The following is a 22,663-nucleotide window of genomic DNA, read 5'->3' on the forward strand; positions in this document are numbered from 1 at the left end:
GCGGGCATGCGTTATGTCCATGATGTAAGGTTATGGTAAAGGCACTGTGGTAGACCTGCCTTGTGGATGGTAGGTAGATACTCTGTGCTGAGTGCTCTCTGGGGCTTGATGAAGGAATATTGTAGGTTACTGAACCCTCTAGTACAGAACAGAAATGCAGGCTGTCTGTTAATCACTTCTGGGAGCCAAATATAGATTAAAGCATGCCTTTCTGCTTTGGTTTTTAGTGAATGCAATTAGTTTGTTACAAATGTGACCGACCCAAGAAGCTCATTTAAATTATACAACTTCCATGAAAACATCAAGAAATCGCTGATTGTCAGGCCCTGTCGGTTTGGATCACCACTTGAAGCTTTATGCTGAAAGAAAGACAAATCTGGTTTGTTGCGGGCATACACTGTAGACACCTTTCTTTCTGGGATAGCTGTATACAGATGAACTGTCTTAATTTGATCACTCTGTCATCTCAAATGTATTCAAAGTTTAAAAAGGCTTCCACAGTTTGTAATTTCCACTTGAACATTTCTGATGTGATTTGCCCTCATGAAAAATCTATCAACCCCTATAAAAATTACCATTAATTACAATTCACATAAAACATTTCTTGTTACTGCAGGGTAATTTTCCTGTTGTGAGAAACTGGCCAAATTAAGATGGCACATTTTATACATGCTAAAGTGTACAGAGGACAGGCTTTTCCAACGCCTGTGCTGTATATAGGCTAAATCCATGGCTGAAGTCAACAGACAAACGCTCCAGCTGTTCCTCTATACTGGAATTGAATTTTCAGCAACTACAAAGGGAATAGAAAAAATCTTGTTGCATGATTTGATCATCAGCACAGACATCTCTGGCCACAGCAGCGGCTTACAGATACTTGGCTTGCCCCGAAACAAGACTGTCTGTTCATGAAACATGAGGCTTTCTTCTCTGCATAGGTTCTCCAATGGTTAGAGACAACATTAGTCAAATTATTCCAGGATAAGTAGTAAAAATAAACTCTTAGAAAAAAAGGTGCTATCTAGAACCTTAAAGGGTTATTGGCTGTTCCCCATAGGAGAACCCTTTGATGAATCCTTTTTGGTTGGAAGTTGAAAACCCTTTTGGGTTCCATGTAGAACCCTTTTCTACAGAGGGTTCTACATGGAACCCAAAGGGGTTCTACCTGGAACCAAAAAGGGTTATCCTATGTGGACAGTCGAAGAACCCTTTTGGAACCCTTTTTCCTAAGCGTGTAGAATTGCATGAGCTCTGAGTGTTATCCCTCTCCCTGTGCTGTGGTATAACTCTTTCCTTTGAGGGCATGGTAATCTGCAGCTCTAAAATAGGAGTAATCGTCATCCACTTAATTAGGCCCCTGACATTTGCCTGTCTTTTTCATGTATACACTAATAAACATATTTTCACAATGGGTCTCTGAAAATATGTGACTTGTCGACATTTGCATTACCATTTTCAATATTACAGGCATCTAATTAGTTAAAACACTCTAAGTAACTGATGCCAAAGTACCATGACTGCCATGGTAAAATAGTTGTAAATCACCTTCTATTATGTTCTTAGAGAGAGTTGACTGTAATGGCAGTGAATACACTCACTTTGTGCAAATTACTATTACAGGCCAACTTTCCACTGCATGCTCAACATCTATCATTTTGGCCTAACGTTTTAATCCCTGATGGAGAAACGCCCTCTTTTCAGCACACATCTCTGCCTCATATCCCTGAATCTGAATGCCCATCCATACTGACCTTCCCTTCAAGTGGGTGTGTGACTTACTGGCAACCTGCCAAGCTGCCATGTAGCAGTCATCAGTCTTTTTCACATGGACTAGAACAATGGAGCTTTTAAAGCGGCAGCCATTTTGAGCAGGCTTGGGGCTTCCCACAAAGTCAGTCCAGGCTCTAGGTAGTGGGGCACAATGAGTTGTCTAATGTAGTAATCAAAGATGTTGTCTGTTCCCTCAATCAGTCAAGCAATCAAATATATTTTATAAAGCCCTTTTTACATCAGCAGTTGTCTCAAAGTGCTTTACAGATACCCTTCTTAAAACCCCAAAGAGCAAGCAATGCAGAGGCGTAGGCACAGTGCCTAGAAAAACCAAGGAAGAAACTTATTGTGTACCTGTTTCCTTAGGAGTAGCCTATTGTATTCAGAGATCGGAGTCACTATTCCTCTATACTTATATTCATATATTCATAAGGAGCCTTATGGACCTAGACTTGGTGCTCCGCTACCACTTGCCGTGCAGTAGCAGAGAGAACAGTTTCTGACTTGGGTGACTGGAGTCTTTGACAATTTTTAGGGCCTTCCTCTGACACGCCTAGTATATAGATCATGGATGGCAGGAAGCTTGGCCCCAGTGATGTACTGGGCCGTACGCACTACCCTCTGTAGTGCCTTGCGGTCGGATGCCGAGCAGTTGCCATACCAGGCAGTGATGCAGTGATGTCAGGATGCTCTCGATGGTGTAGCTGAAGAACTTTTTGAGGATCTGAGGACCCATGCCAAATCTTTTCAATCTCCTGAGGGGGAAAGGGTTTTGTTGTGCCCTCTTCACTACTGTCTTGGTAGGTTTGTACCATGATAGTTTGTTAGTGATGTGGACACCAAGGAACTAGAAACTCTCAACCTGCTCCACTACAACCCTGTCGATGTGAATGGGGGTGTGTTCTGCCCTCCTTTTTCTGTAGTCCACGATCAGCTCCTTTGTCTTGCTCACGTTGAGGGATAGGTTGTTGTCCTGGCACCACACTGCCAAGTCTCTGACCGCCTCCCTATAGGCTGTTCCATCGTTGTTGGTGATCAGGCCTACCACTGTTGTGTCGTCAGCAGACTTAAGGATGGTGTTGGAGTCGTGCCTGGCCATACAGTCATGAGTGAACCGGGTATTAGGAGGAGACTAAACACTCACCGCTGAGGGGCCCCCGTGTTGAGGATCAGCGTGGCAGATGTGTTGTTGCCTACCCTTACTACCTGCAGGCGGTCTGTCAGGAAGTCCAGGATCCAGTTGCAGAGGGGGGGGGTGTTTAGTCCCAGGGTCCTTAGCTTAGTAATGAGCTTTGTGTACACTATGGTGTTGAACGCTGAGCTGTAGTCAATGATCAGCATTCTCACATAGGTGTTCCTTTTGTCCAGGTGGGAAAGGGCAGTGGGGAGTGCCATTGAGATTGTGATTACTGTTTTCTTGCTCAGTCTTATCGAAGAGTACGTGTTCACATAGGAGGGCATGGCTGTTTTTCAGCTAGGGAGAATATCTCTGGTAACTGAAGGACTGTTGACTCTGGACCCCATTCAGGAGTCTGATAACTGGCAACGTTTCAAGTGCACACTAGCACTATGACCCCTCCCAACAACACAAACCTAATTCAAACATATGTCCTTATGTGTGAGAGAGGTCTATTTACCTATAATTGTTATTCAAGGCTTCTTCTCAGTAATGAACTCCGTGTCGCTGACCATATAATGGCCTTTTGTGTTCAAGAGTAATTATGTTGTGGCTCCTGCAGCAGTTAAAGAGATCAGGACATATTTGTTATTGTTTTACTTGCGGAGTAATTAGGTCATGGTTGTATGTCAATAGCCATTATAGAATGTTCCGGTTGGAGTTGTGATTTACCACTACACAAAGTGCATTGGGTATACTTTTTAATGTACACAGAAAATGAGTATACTGTACATGAGGGAATATTTCAATAGATATTATATGATGTTATGATAACTTTGTTTTTACCGTCAGGGCACCCAAGTATGTAAGAACAAGACAAACCGAATCCAAGCAATAAAATATTGTATTAAGTGTCCACCTCACTGGGGAAACTATAGCATTGGTTTTCTGTGTACAGTGGTTTGCGAAAGTATTCACCCCCTTGGCATTTTTACTATTTTTTTTGCCTTACAACCTGCAATTATTGTATCATTTGATTTACACAACATGCCTACTACTTTGAAGATGCAAAATATTTTTTATTGTGAAACAAACAAGAAATAAGACCAAAAAAACCCAGAAAACCTGAGCGTGCATAACTTGACTTCGGCGATGTCATTTACAAAATAGCCTCCAACACTCTATTCAGCAAATTGGATGCAGTCTATCACAGTGCCATCCGTTTTGTCACCAAAGCCCCGCCAAAGCCCTGCCTTATCTCAGCTCACTGGTCACCATAGAAGCACCCACCCGTAGCACGCGCTCCAGCAGATATATTTCACTGCTCATCCCCAACGCCAACACTTACTTTGGCTGCCTTTCCTTCCAGTTCTCTGCTGCCAATGACTGGAACGAATTGCAAAAATCACTGAAGTTGGAGACTTGTATCTCCCTCACTAACTTTAAGCGTCAGCTGTCAGAGCAGCTTACTGGTCGCTGCAGCTGTACACAGCCCATCTGTAAATAGTCCATCCAACCAACTACCTACCTCATCCACATTTGTTTTTGTTTTTCTGCTCTTTTGCACACCAGTATTTCTACTTGCACATCCTCATCTGCACATATCTCTCCTGTGTAAATTGCTAAATTGTAATTACTTCGCCACTATTGGCCTATTTATTGCCTTACCTCCTTACTTCATTTGCACACACTGTATACAGATTTTTCTATTGTGTTATTGACTGTACGATTGTTTATCCCATGTGTAACTCTGTTTTTGTCGCACTGCTTTGCTTTATCTTGGCCAGCTCATAGTTGTAAATGAGAACTTGTTCTCAACTGGCCTACTTGGTTGAATAAAGGTGAAATAAAAAAAATAACCCCCCCCCCCCCCAAGTCAATACTTTGTAGAGCCCCCTTTTGCAGCAATTACAGCTGCAAGTCTCTTGGGGTATATCTCTATAAGCTTGGCACATCTAGCCACTGGGATTTTTGCCCATTCTTCAAGGCAAAACTGCTCAAGCTCCTTCCAGTTGGATGGGTTCCGCTGGTGTACAGCAATCTTTAAGTCATACCACATATTCTCAATTTGATTGAGGTCTGGGCTTGGACTAGGCCATTCCAAGACATTTAAATGTTTCCCCTTAAACCACTCGAGTGTTGCTTTAGCAGTATGCTTAGGGTCATTGTCCTGCTGGAAGGTGAACCTCTGTCTCAGTCTCAAATCTTTTGAAGACTGAAACAGGTTTCCTTCAAGAATTTCCCTTTATTTAGCATCATCCATCAGTCCTTGAATTCTGACCAGTTCCCCAGTCCCTGCTGATGAAAAACATCCCCACACCATGATGCTGCCACCACCATGCTTTACTGTGGGGAAGATGTTCTCGGGATAATGAGAGTTGTTGGTTTTGCGCCAGACATAGCATTTTACTTGATGGGCAAAAAGCTACATTTTAGTCTCATCAGACCAGAGTACCTTCTTCCATATGTTTGGGGAGTCTCCCACATGCCTTTTGGCGAACATCAAACGTGTTTGCTTATTTTTTCTTAAACAATGTTTTTTTTCTGGCCACTCTTCCGTAAAGCCCAGCTCTGTGGAGTGTACGGCTTAAAGTGGTCCTATGGACAGATACTCCAATATCTGCTGTGGAGCTTTGCAGCTCCTTCAGGGTTATCTTTGGTGTCTTCGTTGCCACTCTGATTAATGGCCTCCTTGTCTGGTCTGTGAGTTTTGCTGGGCGGCCCTCTCTTGGCAGGTTTGTTGTGGTGCCATATTCTTTCCATTTTTTAATAATGTATTTAATGCTGCTCCGTGGGATGTTCAAAGTTTCAGGTATTTTTTTCATAACCCAACCCTGATCTGTACTTCACAAATTTTCCCCTGAACTTTTTGGAGAGCTCCTTGTGCCGCTTGCTTAGTGGTGTTTCAGACTCTGGGGCCTTTCAGAACAGGTGTGTGTAATACCTACCTACCTACCTACCTACCTACCTACCTACCTACCTACATTTTTTTGAAACATGTTTTCTTTTTTTTTCACTTCACCAATTTGGACTATTTTGTGTTTGTCCATTACATGAAATCCAAATAAAAATCAATTAAAATTACAGGTTGTAATGCAACAATGTAGGAAAAACACCAAGGGGGATGAATACTTTTGCAAGGCACTGTATATCTGAAGATGTCACTGGAGGATAATGATTATCCAATACGTTCTCATTATAACCAAGTGAGCACCCCACTGAGATTAGCAATCAGACAGAACACAATATAAACACCCTTCAGTATGGGACTAAGATCAGTCTCTAATTATTATGTCATTACTATGTAATACCATGGTAGCAAATTAATTATAGCAACCACATTTGTTTCCTGCTTTCCTTTGATTGTTATGTTTGGGTGGATTAGTAACTGAATGCCTGGTCTTATCATAAGTTTAAGTTCCCCCATGGCAATATGATAAACATGATTAGCTTGATAGAGCAAAAGAGAAAGACATTTGAAATTCTGAGCAACAATGTATAATTTTCTTTTGAATGTATTAATTCTACATCCACATTTCCCCAGTTCAAAGTCGACGTGTCTTTCTATGGACACATGGTGTAGATCAAATGTGCCACTTTTTTGAGGTTCATAATTGGCGGAGTGAAAATACTTTAGAGGTCTCACATCATCAGAGTTCCATTAAAGATGACCTGGGACTCCGTCTGCCGTATCACAGGAAATGTACTGAGAGCACATAAGATCTTTCAGAAGAGCTGATACACGCTAGGGGTAACATTGATAATGAACATACTGTCTATATTAGTAACAAAGGGCACAGTGTTCGCCTACATAATATTGTCAACATAGTTTCCACTAGAAGATTTTCTTTTATAAAACGTAAGTTGCCTTCAGTAGGCTTCTTTGGTTTATTGGTATAGTCGGATCCCCATTAGCTTTTACCGAAGCAGCAGCTATTCTTCCTGGGGTCAACAAAACACGAGGAAAACAAGAGCAAAACTTACTGTTATTGATGTTGTCCTGCAGTATACACACAATTCCTTTCTAAAGGTCAGAGACTAGTAAACAGTGTTGGGGTGACATACTCATATATATATATATATATATATATATTACCATTACAATCTCACAGGGTTGGCCAAGGTCCAAGTGCCCCTTTGATTTTGATAAGCCCTCCAGAAGTACTTTTTACATTTTTTATAAATGATTGATTTGGGGCCAAATCTAACTGTTTTCAGTAGATCACTGTACCACCAGCCATGGCCTCCCCTGCAAATACTTGTTCTCCCTTTTCCAATTATTATCCTTACAAATAAGGGTAATCTTTTCACCATATGGAGCCATTTGGATCCAGCCCAAATATGCCAAGTTATCAGCAAAAAATGCCTCTTTACTGGGTTCCCTGTTGGCTTCTCTCCCCCATATTGCTGACCCTGACCATGTACAGTATGTAAATGTATGCGTTGACTTCCCTTGGGAACGTGCTTCTATAATTTATGATTTGCTGTGCAGTGCAATAAAGCAGCTAGGTTGGGGCACTAGGTTGGGGCACTGACCCTCTAGGTAAATAAAAATGTCCAACAATCAATGTGTTGCTTTCTTTTACAGTCTCAGCAGAAATGCATTGTAATCTTTGCGTTGGTGTGCTGTTTCGCCGTGCTGGTGGCCTTGATCTTCTCAGCGGTGGATGTCTGGGGAGAGGATGAAGACGGTATAACAGAGGAGAACTGTAACAAGAACTGCAGGTGAGATATCCTCCAGCCATAACAATCTCTCAATTCCCATAGCCCAGTTTTTCAAAAATTATCTTTATGGATTTCACCTAGGATTATCCGATCAAATGGATAGAGAGAGAATGAATGAATGGAATGGTAATCCCCATTTAAGTCAATGATCTGTCCGTTCTATTCATTCTATTTCTATGCATTTAATCTATGCATTTAATCCAGATAACGTTACACTGTCTATACACTGTCAATCAAGTACACTATATATACAAAAGTATGTAGACACTCCTTCAAAATAGTGGATTCGGCTATTTCAGTCACACTCATTGCTGACGGTTGTATAAAATCAAGCACACAGCCATGCAATCTCCATAGACAAACATTGACAGTAGAATGGCCTTACTCAGTGACTTTCAAAGTGGCAATGTCATAGGATGCCAACTTTCCAACATGTCAAGTTTGTCAAATTTCTGCCCTGCTAGAGGTGGGCCTTGAGTGCTGTAAGTGCTGTTATTGTGAAGTGGAAACGTCTAGGAGCAACAACGGCTCAGCTGCGAAGTGGTAGGCCACACAAGTTCACAGATCTGGACCGCAGAGTGCTGAAGTGCATAGCGCGTAAAAATAATCTGTCCTCGGCTGCAATACCAACTACCGAGTTCCAAACTACCTCTGGAAGCAACATAAGCACAATAACTGTTCGTTGGGAGCTTCATGAAATGGGTTTCCATGGCTGAGCAGCCGCACACAAGCCTAAGATCACCATGCACAATGTCAAGCATCGGCTGGAGTGGTGTAAAGTTCATCGCCATTGGACTCTGGAGCGGAGGAATTGCATTCTCTGGAGTGATGACAGCAAATGCTCTGGCAAACAAATAAACAAAACACCATCCAACCTGGAACTGAGTGAGTAATGCTTAGTCTGAAGCATTTTTTTTTACTTTCAAAAGCCAAGAAGAAAAATATATTACAATGACATATTTTACTTTATAAGGACTGAATGCTAAGGCTACTAAGCTTGCTAGGACAAAGAGCTACAACTTCAATTAGCACTGATGTGTCGATGCCTTTGAGCCCAACAAATGGCCGGCTACCCCACCCAAATCCAAAGGCCTCGAAGCCCCCTCCTGTTGTTCAGGGCCATCCATTGGCATTTTATACAAGAAATCTGCCAACAGAAATAAAAGCTTCTCCCAAGTGGGTGTGACACACACCTACTCCCATTACCTGCTGCTTGGATTCCACCTGGCAATCTGTGCCCCCCCCCTCCCCCATGACTTGCCCAAAGTCGTTAAATATTTTTTAAATCTTGTGCATCTTGCTATTTTGCTATTTGCCTCATGACTCCTGCATGCTTTGTTGACTACAAACTTTCTTTACCCAACCATGGGACAGATTGTTTGTTCCCACACTCGGGACTCTGACTCTTGGTTACACAGACTTACACAGACTCCCATCCCATTCTAACCACCTCTTGCCGGCTTTGTATTCATTTTACCTGATGAAATTGCTGTACAATATGATCTTGTTGCCATCTGATGCACATTCAGATGTCGTAAATCAGCACTGCAGAGCTTTCCCTGATTGTATTACTGTTGATCAAATCACATTTATTTATATAGCCCTTCTTACATCAGCTGATATCTCAAAGTGCTACACAGAAACCCAGTCTAAAACCCCAAACAGCAAGCAATGCAGGTGTAGAAGCACGGTGGCTAGGAAAAACTCCCTAGAAAGGCCAAAACCTAGGAAGAAACCTAGAGAGGAAGCAGGCTATGAGGGGTGGCCAGTCCTCTTCTGGCTGTGCCGGGTCTAGATTATAACAGAACATGGCCAAGATGTTCAAATGTTCATAAATGACCAGCATGGTCAAATAATAATAATCACAGTAGTTGTCGAGGGTGCAACAAGTCAGTTGGCTTTTCATAGCCGATCTTTGAGGACAATACAGTGCCACTGACACGGCCTGCAACGAAAACTTGCGGTCTCTCCTTCACTGCAGCCGAGGTGAGTAAGACATTTAAACGTGTTAACCCTCGCAAGGCTGCAGGCCCAGACGGCATCCCCAGCCGCGCCCTCAGAGCATGCGCAGACCAGCTGGCCGGTGTGTTTACGGACATATTCAATCAATCCCTATACCAGTCTGCTGTTCCCACATGCTTCAAGAGGGCCACCATTGTTCCTGTTCCCAAGAAAGCTAAGGTAACTGAGCTAAACGACTACCGCCCCGTAGCACTCACTTCCGTCATCATGAAGTGCTTTGAGAGACTAGTCAAGGACCATATCACCTCCACCCTACCTGACACCGTAGACCCACTCCAATTTGCTTACCGCCCAAATAGGTCCACAGACGATGCAATCTCAACCACACTGCACACTGCCCTAACCCATCTGGACAAGAGGAATACCTATGTGAGAATGCTGTTCATTGACTACAGCTCGGCATTCAACACCATAGTACCCTCCAAGCTCGTCATCAAGCTCGAGACCCTGGGTCTCGACCCCGCCCTGTGCAACTGGGTACTGGACTTCCTGACGGGCCGCCCCCAGGTGGTGAGGGTAGGCAACAACATCTCCTCCCCGCTGATCCTCAACACTGGGGCCCCACAAGGGTGCGTTCTGAGCCCTCTCCTGTACTCCCTGTTCACCCACGACTGCGTGGCCACGCACGCCTCCAACTCAATCATCAAGTTTGCGGACGACACAACAGTGGTAGGCTTGATTACCAACAACGACGAGACGGCCTACAGGGAGGAGGTGAGGGCCCTCGGAGTGTGGTGTCAGGAAAATAACCTCACACTCAACGTCAACAAAACTAAGGAGATGATTGTGGACTTCAGGAAACAGCAGAGGGAACACCCCCCTATCCACATCGATGGAACAGTAGTGGAGAGGGTAGCAAGTTTTAAGTTCCTCGGCATACACATCACAGACAAACTGAATTGGTCCACTCACACAGACAGCATTGTGAAGAAGGCGCAGCAGCGCCTCTTCAACCTCAGGAGGCTGAAGAAATTCGTCTTGTCACCAAAAGCACTCACAAACTTCTACAGATGTACAATCGAGAGCATCCTGGCGGGCTGTATCACCGCCTGGTACGGCAACTGCTCCGCCCTCAACCGTAAGGCTCTCCAGAGGGTAGTGAGGTCTGCACAACGCATCACCGGGGGCAAACTACCTGCCCTCCAGGACACCTACACCACCCGATGTCACAGGAAGGCCATAAAGATCATCAAGGACATCAACCACCCGAGCCACTGCCTGTTCACCCCGCTATCATCCAGAAGGCGAGGTCAGTACAGGTGCATCAAAGCTGGGACCGAGAGACTGAAAAACAGCTTCTATCTCAAGGCTATCAGACTGTTAAACAGCCACCACTAACATTGAGTGGCTGCTGCCAACACACTGACACTGACTCAACTCCAGCCACTTTAATAATGGGAATTGATGGGAAATGATGTAAATATATCACTAGCCACTTTAAACAATGCTACCTTATATAATGTTACTTACCCTACATTATTCATCTCATATGCATACGTATATACTGTACTCTATATCACCGACTGTATCCTTATGCAATACATGTATCACTAGCCACTTTAACTATGCCACTTTGTTTACATACTCATCTCATATGTATATACTGTACTCGATACCATCTACTGTATCTGCCTATGCTGCTCTGTACCATCACTCATTCATATATCCTTATGTATATATTCTTTATCCCCTCACACTGTGTACAAGACAGTAGTTTTGGAATTGTTAGTTAGATTACTTGTTGGTTATTACTGCATTGTCGGAACTAGAAGCACAAGCATTTCGCTACACTCGCATTAACATCTGCTAACCATGTGTATGTGACAAATAAAATTTGATTTGATTTGAAAGCAATGGGACTCCCTAAATCTTTCTCAGATTATCACCAATCCAACAAGGTATGACTCCAAACACCCAGAAAATGTGGGTGTTTGGGGATCAAGCTTCTTTTTTTATATTTTTAGTGGTTTTGTCAACAAACACGCCCCCATAAAGAAAATGAGAATTAAAAACAGGTTCAGCTCCTGGTTCGACCGTGATCTTGCAGAGTTACTCCATCTCAAGAATTGCATTTGGCGAAAGGCTTGGCACATGTATACTCAGGTTGACTGGCTATCGTTCAGGCAAATGAGAAATAAGTCCACTAAGGCTATCCGGAAGGCCAAAGTTAGTTACCTTAAGGAGCAGTTCTCTCTCTGTGGGTCTAACCCCAAGAAGTTCTGGAAAACAGTTAAAGACCTGGAGAATAAACCCTCTTCACAGCTGCCCATGTCCCTTAAAGTTGATGATGTGGTTGTGTCTGACAGTCAGGATTCCTATTTGACTCAGCCGTGCCTCCTTGTCCATCCAACATTTCCTCATCTTCCACCCCTTCTAATGCGACTAACCCCGATGCTTCTCTCTTTTTTCCCCTGCCCTGCTACAAAGTTTCTCCTTACAGGCAGTCACTGAGTCCAAGTTGCTAAAGGAGGTCCTGAAACTTGACCCCAAAAAAACATCTGGGTCAGATGGTTTAGACCCTTCTTTAAGGTTGCTGCCCCTATCATCATCAAGCCTCTCTCCAACCTTTTTAACCTGTCTCTCCTTTCTGGGGAAGTTCCCATTGCTTGGAAGGCAGCCACGGTTTGTCCTTGAAACAAAGGGGGAGATCCAGCTGATCCTAACTGTTATAAATCCTGTTGTGACTCTGGGGCAGTATTTTCATTTTTTTTTTTTAAACGTTCCCGTAGTAACGGGATATTTTGTCAGGACAAGATGCTAGAATATGCATATAATTGACAGCTTATGATAGAAAACACTCTAAAGTTTCCAAAACTGTAAAAATATTGTCTGTGAGCATAACAGAACTGATGTTGCAGGCGAAAGCCTGAGTAAAATCCAATCCGGAAGTGCCCCATGTTTTGAAAGCTCTGCGTTCCAATGAGTCCCTATTGAGCAGTGAATGGGCTATCAACCAGATTACTCTTTCTCCGTATTCCCGAAGGTGTCTACAGCATTGTGACGTAGTTTTACGCATTTATGTTGAAGAATACCCGTAAGCGGCTACATTGCGCAAGTGGTCACCTGATGCTGCCAGAGAGATTCTCGCGTAAAATACAGAGGTAGCCATTACTCCAATCGGTCCTACCGAAAAACGAATTGTCCCGATGGATATATTATTGAATAGATATTTGAAAAACACCTTGAGGATTGATTATAAACAACGTTTGCCATGTTGCTGTCGATATTATGGAGCTAATTTGGAATATTTTCCGCCGTTTTCGTGACTGCAATTTCCGGGGGATTTCTCAGCCAAACGTGAAGAACAAACGGAGCTTTTTCGCCTACAAAAATAATATTTTGGGAAAAAAGGAACATTTGCTATCTAACTGGGAGTCTCGTGAGTAAAAACATCCGAAGCTCATCAAAGGTAAACAATTTAATTTGATTGCTTTTCTGATTTCCGTGACCAAGTTACCTGCTGCTAGCTGGACAAAATGCTATGCTAGGCTATCGATTAACTTACACATATGCTTGTCTAGCTTTGGCTGTAAAGCATATTTTGAAAATCTGAGATGACAGGGTGATTAACAAAAGGCTAAGCTGTGTCTCAATATATTTCATTTGTGATTTTCATGAATAGGAATATTTTCTAGGGATATTTATGTCCGTTGCGTTATGCTAATTAGTGTCAAGCGATGATTACGCTCCCACATGCGGGATGGGGAGTCACTAGAGGATTTATAGGACCATTTCTATTTTGCCCCATTTATCAAAAGTGTTGGAAAAACGTGTCAATAATCAATTGACTGGCTTTCTTGATGTCTATACTATTGCAATCTGGTTTCCGCTCAGGTTATGGATGTGTCACTGCAACCTTAAAGGTCCTCAATGATGTCACCTATGCCCTTGATTCTATGCAATGTTTTGAGGCAATTAAAAAAAAAAAGATATATATATATATATATATATATATATATATATATATATATATATATATATATATATATATATATATATATATATATATATATATATATATATATATATATATATATATATTGACTTGGCCAAAGCATTTGATATGGTAGACCATTCCATTCTTGTTGGCTGGCTAAGGAATATTGGTGTCTCTGATGGGTCTTTGGCCTGGTTTGCTAACTACCTCTCTCAAAGAGTGCAGTGTATAAAGTCAGAAAATCTGCTGTCTCAGCCACTGCCTGTCTCCAAGGGAGTACCCCAAGGCTCAATCCTAGGCCCCAAGCTCTTCTCAATTTACATCAACAATATAGCTCAGGCAGTATTAAGCTCTCTCATCCATTTATATGCAGATACAGTTTTATACTCAGCTGGCCCCTCCCTGGATTTTGTGTTAAATGCTCTACAACAAAGCTTTCTTAGTGTCCAAAAAGCTTTCTCTACCCTTAACCTTGTTCTGATCACCTTCAAAACAAAGGTCATGTGGTTTGTTAAGAAGAATGCCCCTCTCCCCACAGGTGTGATTACTAACTCTGAGGGTTTAGAGCTTGAGGTAGTCACCGCATACAAGTACTTATCAAAAGTGTTGGAAAAACGTGTCAATAATCAATTGACTGGCTAGACGGTACACTGTCCTTCTCTCAGCATATATCAAAGCTGCAGGCTATAGTTAAATCTAGACTTGGCTTCATCTATCGTAGTCGCTCCTCCTCACCACAGCTGCCAAACTAACCCTGATTCAGATGACCACCATACCCATGCTAGATTACAGAGACGTAATCTATAGATCGGCAGGTAAGGTTGCTCTCGAGTGGCTAGATGTACTTTACCATTCGGCCATCAGATTTGCCACCAATGCTACTTATAGGACACATCACTGCACTCTATTCTCCTCTGTAAACTGGTCATTTCTGTATACTTGTCACAAGACCCACTGGTTGGTGATTATTTATAAAAACCCTCTTAGGTCTCACTCCCCCTATCTGAGATACCTACTGCAGCCCTCATCCTCCACATACAATACCCGTTCTGCCAGTCACATCCTGTCCCCAAAGCACACACATCCCTGGGTCACTCGTCTTTTCAGTTCGCTGCAGTTAACGACTGGAACGAGCTGCAACAAACACTCAAACTGGACAGTTTTATCTCAAATCTCTTCAAATCATGGACACTCTTACTGACAGTTGTGGCAGCTTTGCGTGATGTATTGTTGTTTCTACCTTCTTGCCCTTTGCTGTTGTCTGAGCCCAATAATGTTTGTACCATGTTTTGTGCTGCTCCCATGTTGTTGTCATGTTGTGTTTCTACCATGCTGTGTTGTCATGTGTTGCTGCCTTGTTGTCTTAGATCTCTATGTAGTGTTGTGTTGTCTCTCTTGTTGTGATGTGTGTTTTGTCCTATATTTTTATATACATATATTTTTTTATTTTATTTAAATCCCAGCCCCTGTCACCACAGGAGGCCTTTTGGTAGGCCGTCATTTTAAGTTAATAACAAATTCTAACTAACTTGCCTAGTTAAATAAAGGTTAACTAAAATATTTAATAAATAAAAATGAATCTCGCATCACCACCTGGCAGACAAATATGGGTTAGGCAGATGCCAGGGGAACACTACCTGCCCCAATGCATAGTGCCAAATGTAAAGTTTGGTGGAGGAATAATGGTCTGGGGTAGTTTTTCATGGTTCGGCCTATGTCCCTTAGTTCCAGTGAAGGGAAATCTCAATGCTACAGCATACAATGACATTCTAGACAATTCTGTGCTTCCAACTTTGTGGTAACAGTTTGTGGAAGGCCCTTTCCTGTTTCAGCATGACATTACCCCCGTGCACAAAGTGAGGTCAGAAATGGTTTGTCGAGATCGGTGTGGAAGAACTTGACTGGGCTGCACAGAGCCCTGACCTCAACCCCATCGAACACCTTTGGGATGAAATGGAACGCCGGTTGCGAGCCAGGCCTAATCGCCCAACATCCGTGCCCGGCCTCACTAATTCTCTTGCAGCTTAATGGAAGCAAATCCTAGCAGCAATGTTCTAACATCTAGTGGAAAGCTTTCCTAGGAGAGTGTCCTAACAGAGTCTGTTATTGCAGCGAAGGAGGGACTAACTCCATATTAATGCCCATGATTTTGAAATGAGATGTTCGACGAACAGGTGTCCACGTAAATGGCCTTCTGTTGGGCTGCATCGATGACAGGGCACATCTGAAAGCATTGTGTGAGAAATAATCTATTTTGAGCAATGGGTTTGTTTGAGGAAGATAGAAATCCACTGTGCTCATTCAGAGTGGAACCTATCCCCTTTGCCTAGTAAGCTAAGTCAGTGTGGTGTAGAGAAAATGCAATACTTTGATCAAGATATTCATGTCAATTATGGGAATCATAGTTCTCCAAATCTGGCATATATATACAATTTTGTATGTGTGAGGCAGGGATCTTGTATTGCTTGTATTCAGGAAGTCTGCTTCAGGGGGAAAATTAGATACATTTTTGGATTAGGAAGGAAGCAGCACCATGTCGATCATTATGAACTCCTCTCTGGCACACTGCAGCCCTAATCTGGGAAAACGTCTGACGCAGCACAGAAGTTTATCCTGCACAAAGGATATTAATTTGATGAAAGGCCTATGTGCCTTGTAAACAGATTAATCTAATAGGCCTTGTAAACAGAATATTTCATCAAATGAATATCCTGTGTGCAGGATAAATTTCTGTGCTGCGTCAGACATTTTCCCAGATTAGGGCTGCAGTGTGCCAGAGAGGAGTTCATTATGATCGACATGGTGCTGCTTCCTTCCTTATGACTCTTTGTAAACTGTCAGCATTTGGAGCCACTATTGACCAGTGCTACATTTCACTGCTGTTAACTTGGTCTATTTCAGGACCTCCTGTATCTTGCCATGTCTGATCCCATTGGCTCCTGCTGTTTTAGCATTAATTGTCTGGGATTATGCATGGAGTGCTGTTTTAGAATGATTGGGGTTCTGTTCATGATGACATTTTGCCATGCCATGGTAGAGCTTAGTGAACGTAATGTTCCGTGAGCAGTATGGGGGTTGATAGCATCTCTCTACAGCTCTTTCACTTCAAGAGTGCTGAAGTACTTTTTATACTTTTCAGACTAATACTAATTTGAGGGGTGCTTATATTTGTTATTTTACACACAAGTGTAATGGAACTGTGTTTCTTGCATATCTCAACTCCCCAACTACCATTGTACAGCGCCCCTGGAGCAATTAGGGTTAAGTGCCTAGCTTTTACTTATTTTATTATTTTATCATTATTTTACCAGGTAAGTTGACTGAGAACACATTCTCATTTACAGCAACAACCTGGGGAATAGTTACATGGGATGGGGGGTGATGAATGAGCTAATTGGAAGCTGGGGATGATTAGGTAGCCATGATAGGAGGGCCATATTGAGAATACAGCCAGGAGACCGGGGTTAATGCCCCTACTCTTACAATAAGTGCCATGGGATCTTTAGTGACCACAGACAGTCAGGACACCTGTTTAACGTCCCATCCGAAGACGGCACCCTACACAGGCCAATGGGATATCTTTTTTTAGACCAGAGGAAAGAGTGCTTCCTACACCACTTCCAGCAGTATCTGGTCTCCCATTCAGAGACTGACCAGGACCAATCCTGCTTAGCTTTAGAGGCAAGCCAGCAGTGGGATGCAGTGTGGTATGCTTGCTCAAGGGCACAGCGGCAGATGTTTTACCTTGTAGGCTCTGGTATACTGTTTGAGCTCCTATTTCCTGTCTCGCATGAGTAATGTCAAATTGCCAACCTATACCCGATTGTCAAACGGCGCACACTGCAATACAAGGTGTATTAAGCTATTAGTGTCTAACATCAACTAATGCCTTATTGCAATGATATTCTACCTCACAACTTTAGGTTAATCCAAAGATTCCTGTAGCCAATTAGATGCGATCATATTGTGCATTGCTGTACTTGTCTAACAGCTGGTATTGAATGTCTGTTGACGAGGTACATATTGATCCAAGGCTGTGTAGTGGCAGACTAGAAACTAAATAATGTTGTTTCCGTATGGTGATGGACCTAGAAAAGGGTTAGTGGTCTCATTTACTGGTAGACCTTTGATTAAAATATATCTTTGGAATCCACCGCTCCTGATAATGCAGTAGGATAACTAGACTGTTTATTTACTTCGTACAAGACTTTATACATGGAAGTCCCCATCAAATGTTTGTTTTAATGTCACCTAAACTGTATAATGAATCAAGGGGCATAAGAACAGTTTGTCAAACATGTGTTTTTGGCTACTAATTACCAGTGCAGTCAGTATTCACCCAGTGCCCTATAAAGGAATGATGACTGTTTACTATTTCTGGCAGACCTTCAGTCAGTAGCATCCAAGACACTCTACCTGGGTCATATGCTATACAGTAACCAAACAGGCTCAAAGTTCTGCCAGCATCTGGAGTCTGAATTAATGGATTGTCTTAGCGACTGACAGCAGTATTATAACTCAATGAAACTCTAGGGCTGAAACATACTAAATCCAGTCTCAGGCCCAGGCAGTGAGATTCTTACATTTTATTTCTGGTATTTATCCTCATATATACAGTACCAGTCAAAAGTTTGGACACACCTACTCATTCAAGTCTTTTTCTTTTCTTTTTACTATTTTCTACATTGCAGAATAATATTGAAGACATCAAAACTATGAAATAACACATATGGAATCATGTAGTAACCAAGAAAGTGTTCAACAAATCTTTGAGATTCTTCATAGTAGCCACCTTTGTCTTGATGACAGCTTTGCACACTATTGGTATTCTCTCAACCAGCTTCATGAGGTAGTCACCTGGAATGTATTTCAATTAACAGGTGTGCCTTGTTAAAAGTGGTGTTGTGACAAGGTAGGGGTGGTATACAGAAGATAGCCCTATTTGGTAAGTCCATATTATGTCAAGAACAGCTCAAATAAGCAAAGAGAAATGACAATCCATCATTACTATAAGACATGAAGGCCAGTCAATTAGTAGGTGTGGTAGGAGTAAGTGTGTCCAAACGTTTGACTGGTACTGTATCTGTATTTGAGTATTCTCAGCAATTTTTTATTTTTATTTGACCTTTTATTTTACCAGGCAAGTCAATTAAGAACAAATTCGGCCTGGCAAGTGGCATAAGGCCTCCTGCGGGGCAATGGGGGCGGGGATTTAAAGTGTAAGAAAAGCAACAGCAATATATCAGACATTTGTAATGACATTACAATAATGCATAATAATACTTTTTTCATGACTTACGTCATCGTACTATCATCATCGTACTTACGTCATCGTACTATATGTGAATTTGCCTATTCCTATTGGGATGTCATAAAGAATACATGAAAACACTGATCAATTCCAGGCATATCTAGCTAGTCATCCATCATGGGTCTCATTCACATTCACAGAGCCTTGGCTGCTACTATCAAAATAGTTTCCACCATTTAACATGCCAGTCTGCTCCAGTGTGTCTGCCTGGACAGGCTTCCTGCTCGTTTGCAGAGCCGTTGGGTTTAACTTCTTCGTTAGCAGCTCTGTGCGTGTCATGGATGCACCACTGAAGGACACCAACAACACTGAAATCAGCCTTTCAGATAGGTGGGAGGGATTTCATTGTCATTCCAGAGATTTAAAACTTTAGCTTTCACTTTGAAAATTACTGAAGTTTCCTCCACTTGGGTATCAAGTAATACACACGGCTGCACATTGGTATTTCAAATGAGGGTGGCCTAATGTGCACGCCATGTAAATAAATCTATGGATGTCCTTAGTGCTGAAACAAATGCTCTCCTCACTTTACAGAGACCTGCTTGCTGTTACAGGCATACATAATCCCCGTGCATTATTTATTGAGTGAAATGGGTGGTTGTTTTTTCTCATTAAGATGACATTGTTCTTCTTCCCTGGTCTTCCCCACTTTTGTGTTTCTAATTCTCATGGTAAATAATGCATGGAGTGACTGTTCATTTTATCAGTCTCTGAATCTTGCATGCTATTTCCAGAGTTTGCTTGTTTGTGTGTTATTGCATTTTGTCTATTCATGTTTTAGAGATTTAAAGCTTACAGAATAATCTACCATACTTTCTTGATCCTAACCTAAATCAATCCAAGTTCATTTCACAAACACATTTGTTTGACTACCATTCTCTTTGGGATATGTAGTGCTTTACTTATGGAACATATGAACCTTAGTGTCCTTTACCATATTCATTTTCTCCAACGTCATGACCTGATTTCAAGTGGTTAGTCACCCAGTCACTTTTTCTGGTACGCCACCGGTCAATTTGGTTTTGCAGCACTGACGGTATTTTGTCTGCTTGCTGACTCAACCGGGGCCAGGAACTGAATGTCTGCTCAACATCTCACTTGACTTGCCCTATTATCGTTTTATGTGATTAACTGTGTTTTCCTCCAAATGTTTTTTATATATATTTTTTGGGGTTACCCCCTTTTTTCTCCCCAATTTCGTGGTGTCCAATTGTCCCATCATTGCAACTCCGGTACGGACTCGGGAGAGGCGAAGGTCAATATCCGTGCGTCCAACAAAACACGACCCCGCCAAGCCGCACTGATTCTTGACACAATGCCTGCTTAATCTGGAAGTCCGCCTCACCAATGTGTCGAAGGAAACACCATACACCTGGCGACCTTGTCAGCGTGCATCCCCCCAGCCCGCCACAGGAGTGGCTAGAGTGCTGCAGTGCCTTAGACCGCTGTGCCACTCTGGAGGCGTTTTCCTCCAATATTCAACCATTTCCCAGCATGAAGAATGTTTGCTCGGTATTGGATCGGTATGAATCAATGATCTGGCAAGATAAAGCAGAAGCAATTTAGTTTTTTGTCATTTTTTGCTGCATTTTTTATAATTATACAGATAAGAAAGAACCGGTAGAGGGAAAAACATACACTAATCCTCTACCAGATAAAACCCACCCCAACCCCCCATGCTCTAACAGAACACACACTGATCCCCTACCAGATCAAACCCACCCCAACCCCCCATGCTCTAACAGAACACACACTGATCCCCTACCAGATCAAACCCACCCCAACCCCCCCATGCTCTAACAGAACACACACTGATCCCCTACCAGATCAAACCCACCCCAACCCCCCCCCATGCTCTAACAGAACACACACTGATCCCCTACCAGATCAAACCCACCCCAACCCCCCCATGCTCTAACAGAACACACACTGATCCCCTACCAGATCAAACCCACCCCAACCCCCCATGCTCTAACAGAACACACACTGATCCCCTACCAGATCAAACCCACCCCAACCCCCCATGCTCTAAAAGAACACACACTGATCCCCTACCAGATCAAACCCACCCCAACCCCCCATGCTCTAACAGAACACACACTGATCCCCTACCAGATCAAACCTACCCCAATGCTCCAACAGAGCCCCACCCCAAAACCAGACTGAAAGCAGGTATTATATAGAATTTCAGTTATATATACAGTTGAAGTCGGAAGTTTACATGCACTTAGGTTGGAGACATTAAAACTTGTTTGTCAACCACTCCACAAATTTCTTGTTAACAAACTATAGTTTTGGCAAGTCGGTTAGGTCATCTACTTTGTGCATGACACAAGTAATTTACAACAATTGTTTACATACAGATTATTTCACTGTATCACAATTCCAGTGGGTCAGAAGTGTACATACAAAGTTGACTGTGCCTTTCGACAGCTTGGAAAATTGCAGAAAATGATGTCATGGCTTTAGAAGCTTCTGATAGGCTAATTGACATAATTTGAGTCAATTGGAGATGTACCTGTGGATGTATTTCAAGGCCTACCTTCAAACTCAGTGCCTCTTTGCTTGACATCATGGGAAAATCAGCCAAGACCTCAGAAGAAAAATTGTAGACTTCCACAAGTCTGGCTCATCCTTGGGAGCAATTTACAAATGCCTGAAGGTACCACGTTCATCTGTACAAACAATAGTATGCAAGTATAAGCACCATGGGACCACGCAGCCGTCATACCGCTCAGGAAGGAGACGCGTTCTGTCGCCTAGAGATGAACGTACTTTGGTGCGTTCAAAGTGGTGATCCTAACTGACCTGAGGGAATTTGTACGAGGATTAAATGTCAGGAATTGTAAAAAACTAGGTTTAAATGTATTTGGCTAAGATATATGTAAACTTCAACTGTGTGTGTGTGTGTGTAAACTTCAACTGTGTGTGTGTGTGTGTGTGTGTGTGTGTGTGAGCGATAATCAAACAAAAAGTAAACAAGAGTAAAAACAGTGATACAAATTCCAATTTGGGTTTGTTTATGGAGTTGTGAAAGTAGCTGGGTCCATGTCTTCTACAAAGGATAGGAAAGGAGGCCAGATATTATAATGTAATTGCAGATCCGCTAATGGAGTAGCACATTTTCTCTGGCTTGATGTTGCATGACTTCCTTTATCCAATGGCTAAACGTAGGAGGAAACCCATCCTTCAGAGCCATTCGGGTTTGATAAAAGCACTCAGGCTGACACACTAATTCCAATATGTTTACCTTATATTCAGCACTTCTGCTGGGCTAGAATGGGGTTTGAAACATTAAGGAGAGCAACTGAATTTGCAATGTACAGAAATGTACTGCGTGGTGTGTCTATGAAATTGAAATAGAACACATTCTTGGCAGATGTAACACAGTTCTTAGAAGATTTAATTCAATTACTTATGATCAATTAGCTTTGATGATGTTCTTATGGCCCAGCACACAGTTTGACGTACATCTGTGTTCGTTAGGTCTGATCTGTGTTTGTTGTCAGGTTGCTATGACAGCCTAAGTCACTGATATATGTTTCACTTAGACCTGGATACATTCATGGAGAGACAATAGACACTGTGTTTCTAAAATGTATTTCAAGTTAATGTCATGTGCACTGAACTGCCTTTCTTGCAAGCTCCAAACCCCCAAATGCAGTAATCAATATCAATGTAGCACTAAAAATAGCATTACAAAAACACACAACAAATAAGAACATGAGAAAGTAAGAAGCTATGTACTGTACAGGGTCAGTTCCAATACCATATAAACAAT

The 22,663-nt window shown here is 42.4% G+C and overlaps 1 protein-coding gene across 1 annotated transcript in view; it reads left to right on the forward strand.

Moving 5' to 3' along the window:
* LOC110530018 (inactive phospholipase D5) overlaps window positions 1–22,663 on the forward strand; it is a 59,166-nt gene that overhangs the window by 13,684 nt on the left and 22,819 nt on the right. The window contains exon 2 of the mRNA XM_021612778.2: window positions 7,476–7,612. Within this exon, the coding sequence (XP_021468453.1) occupies window positions 7,476–7,612 (137 nt within the window). The remainder of the gene's footprint in view (window positions 1–7,475; window positions 7,613–22,663) is intronic.

This window comes from Oncorhynchus mykiss, chromosome 1 (assembly GCF_013265735.2).
Source record: "Oncorhynchus mykiss isolate Arlee chromosome 1, USDA_OmykA_1.1, whole genome shotgun sequence".
Taxonomy (NCBI): Eukaryota; Metazoa; Chordata; class Actinopteri; order Salmoniformes; family Salmonidae; genus Oncorhynchus; species Oncorhynchus mykiss.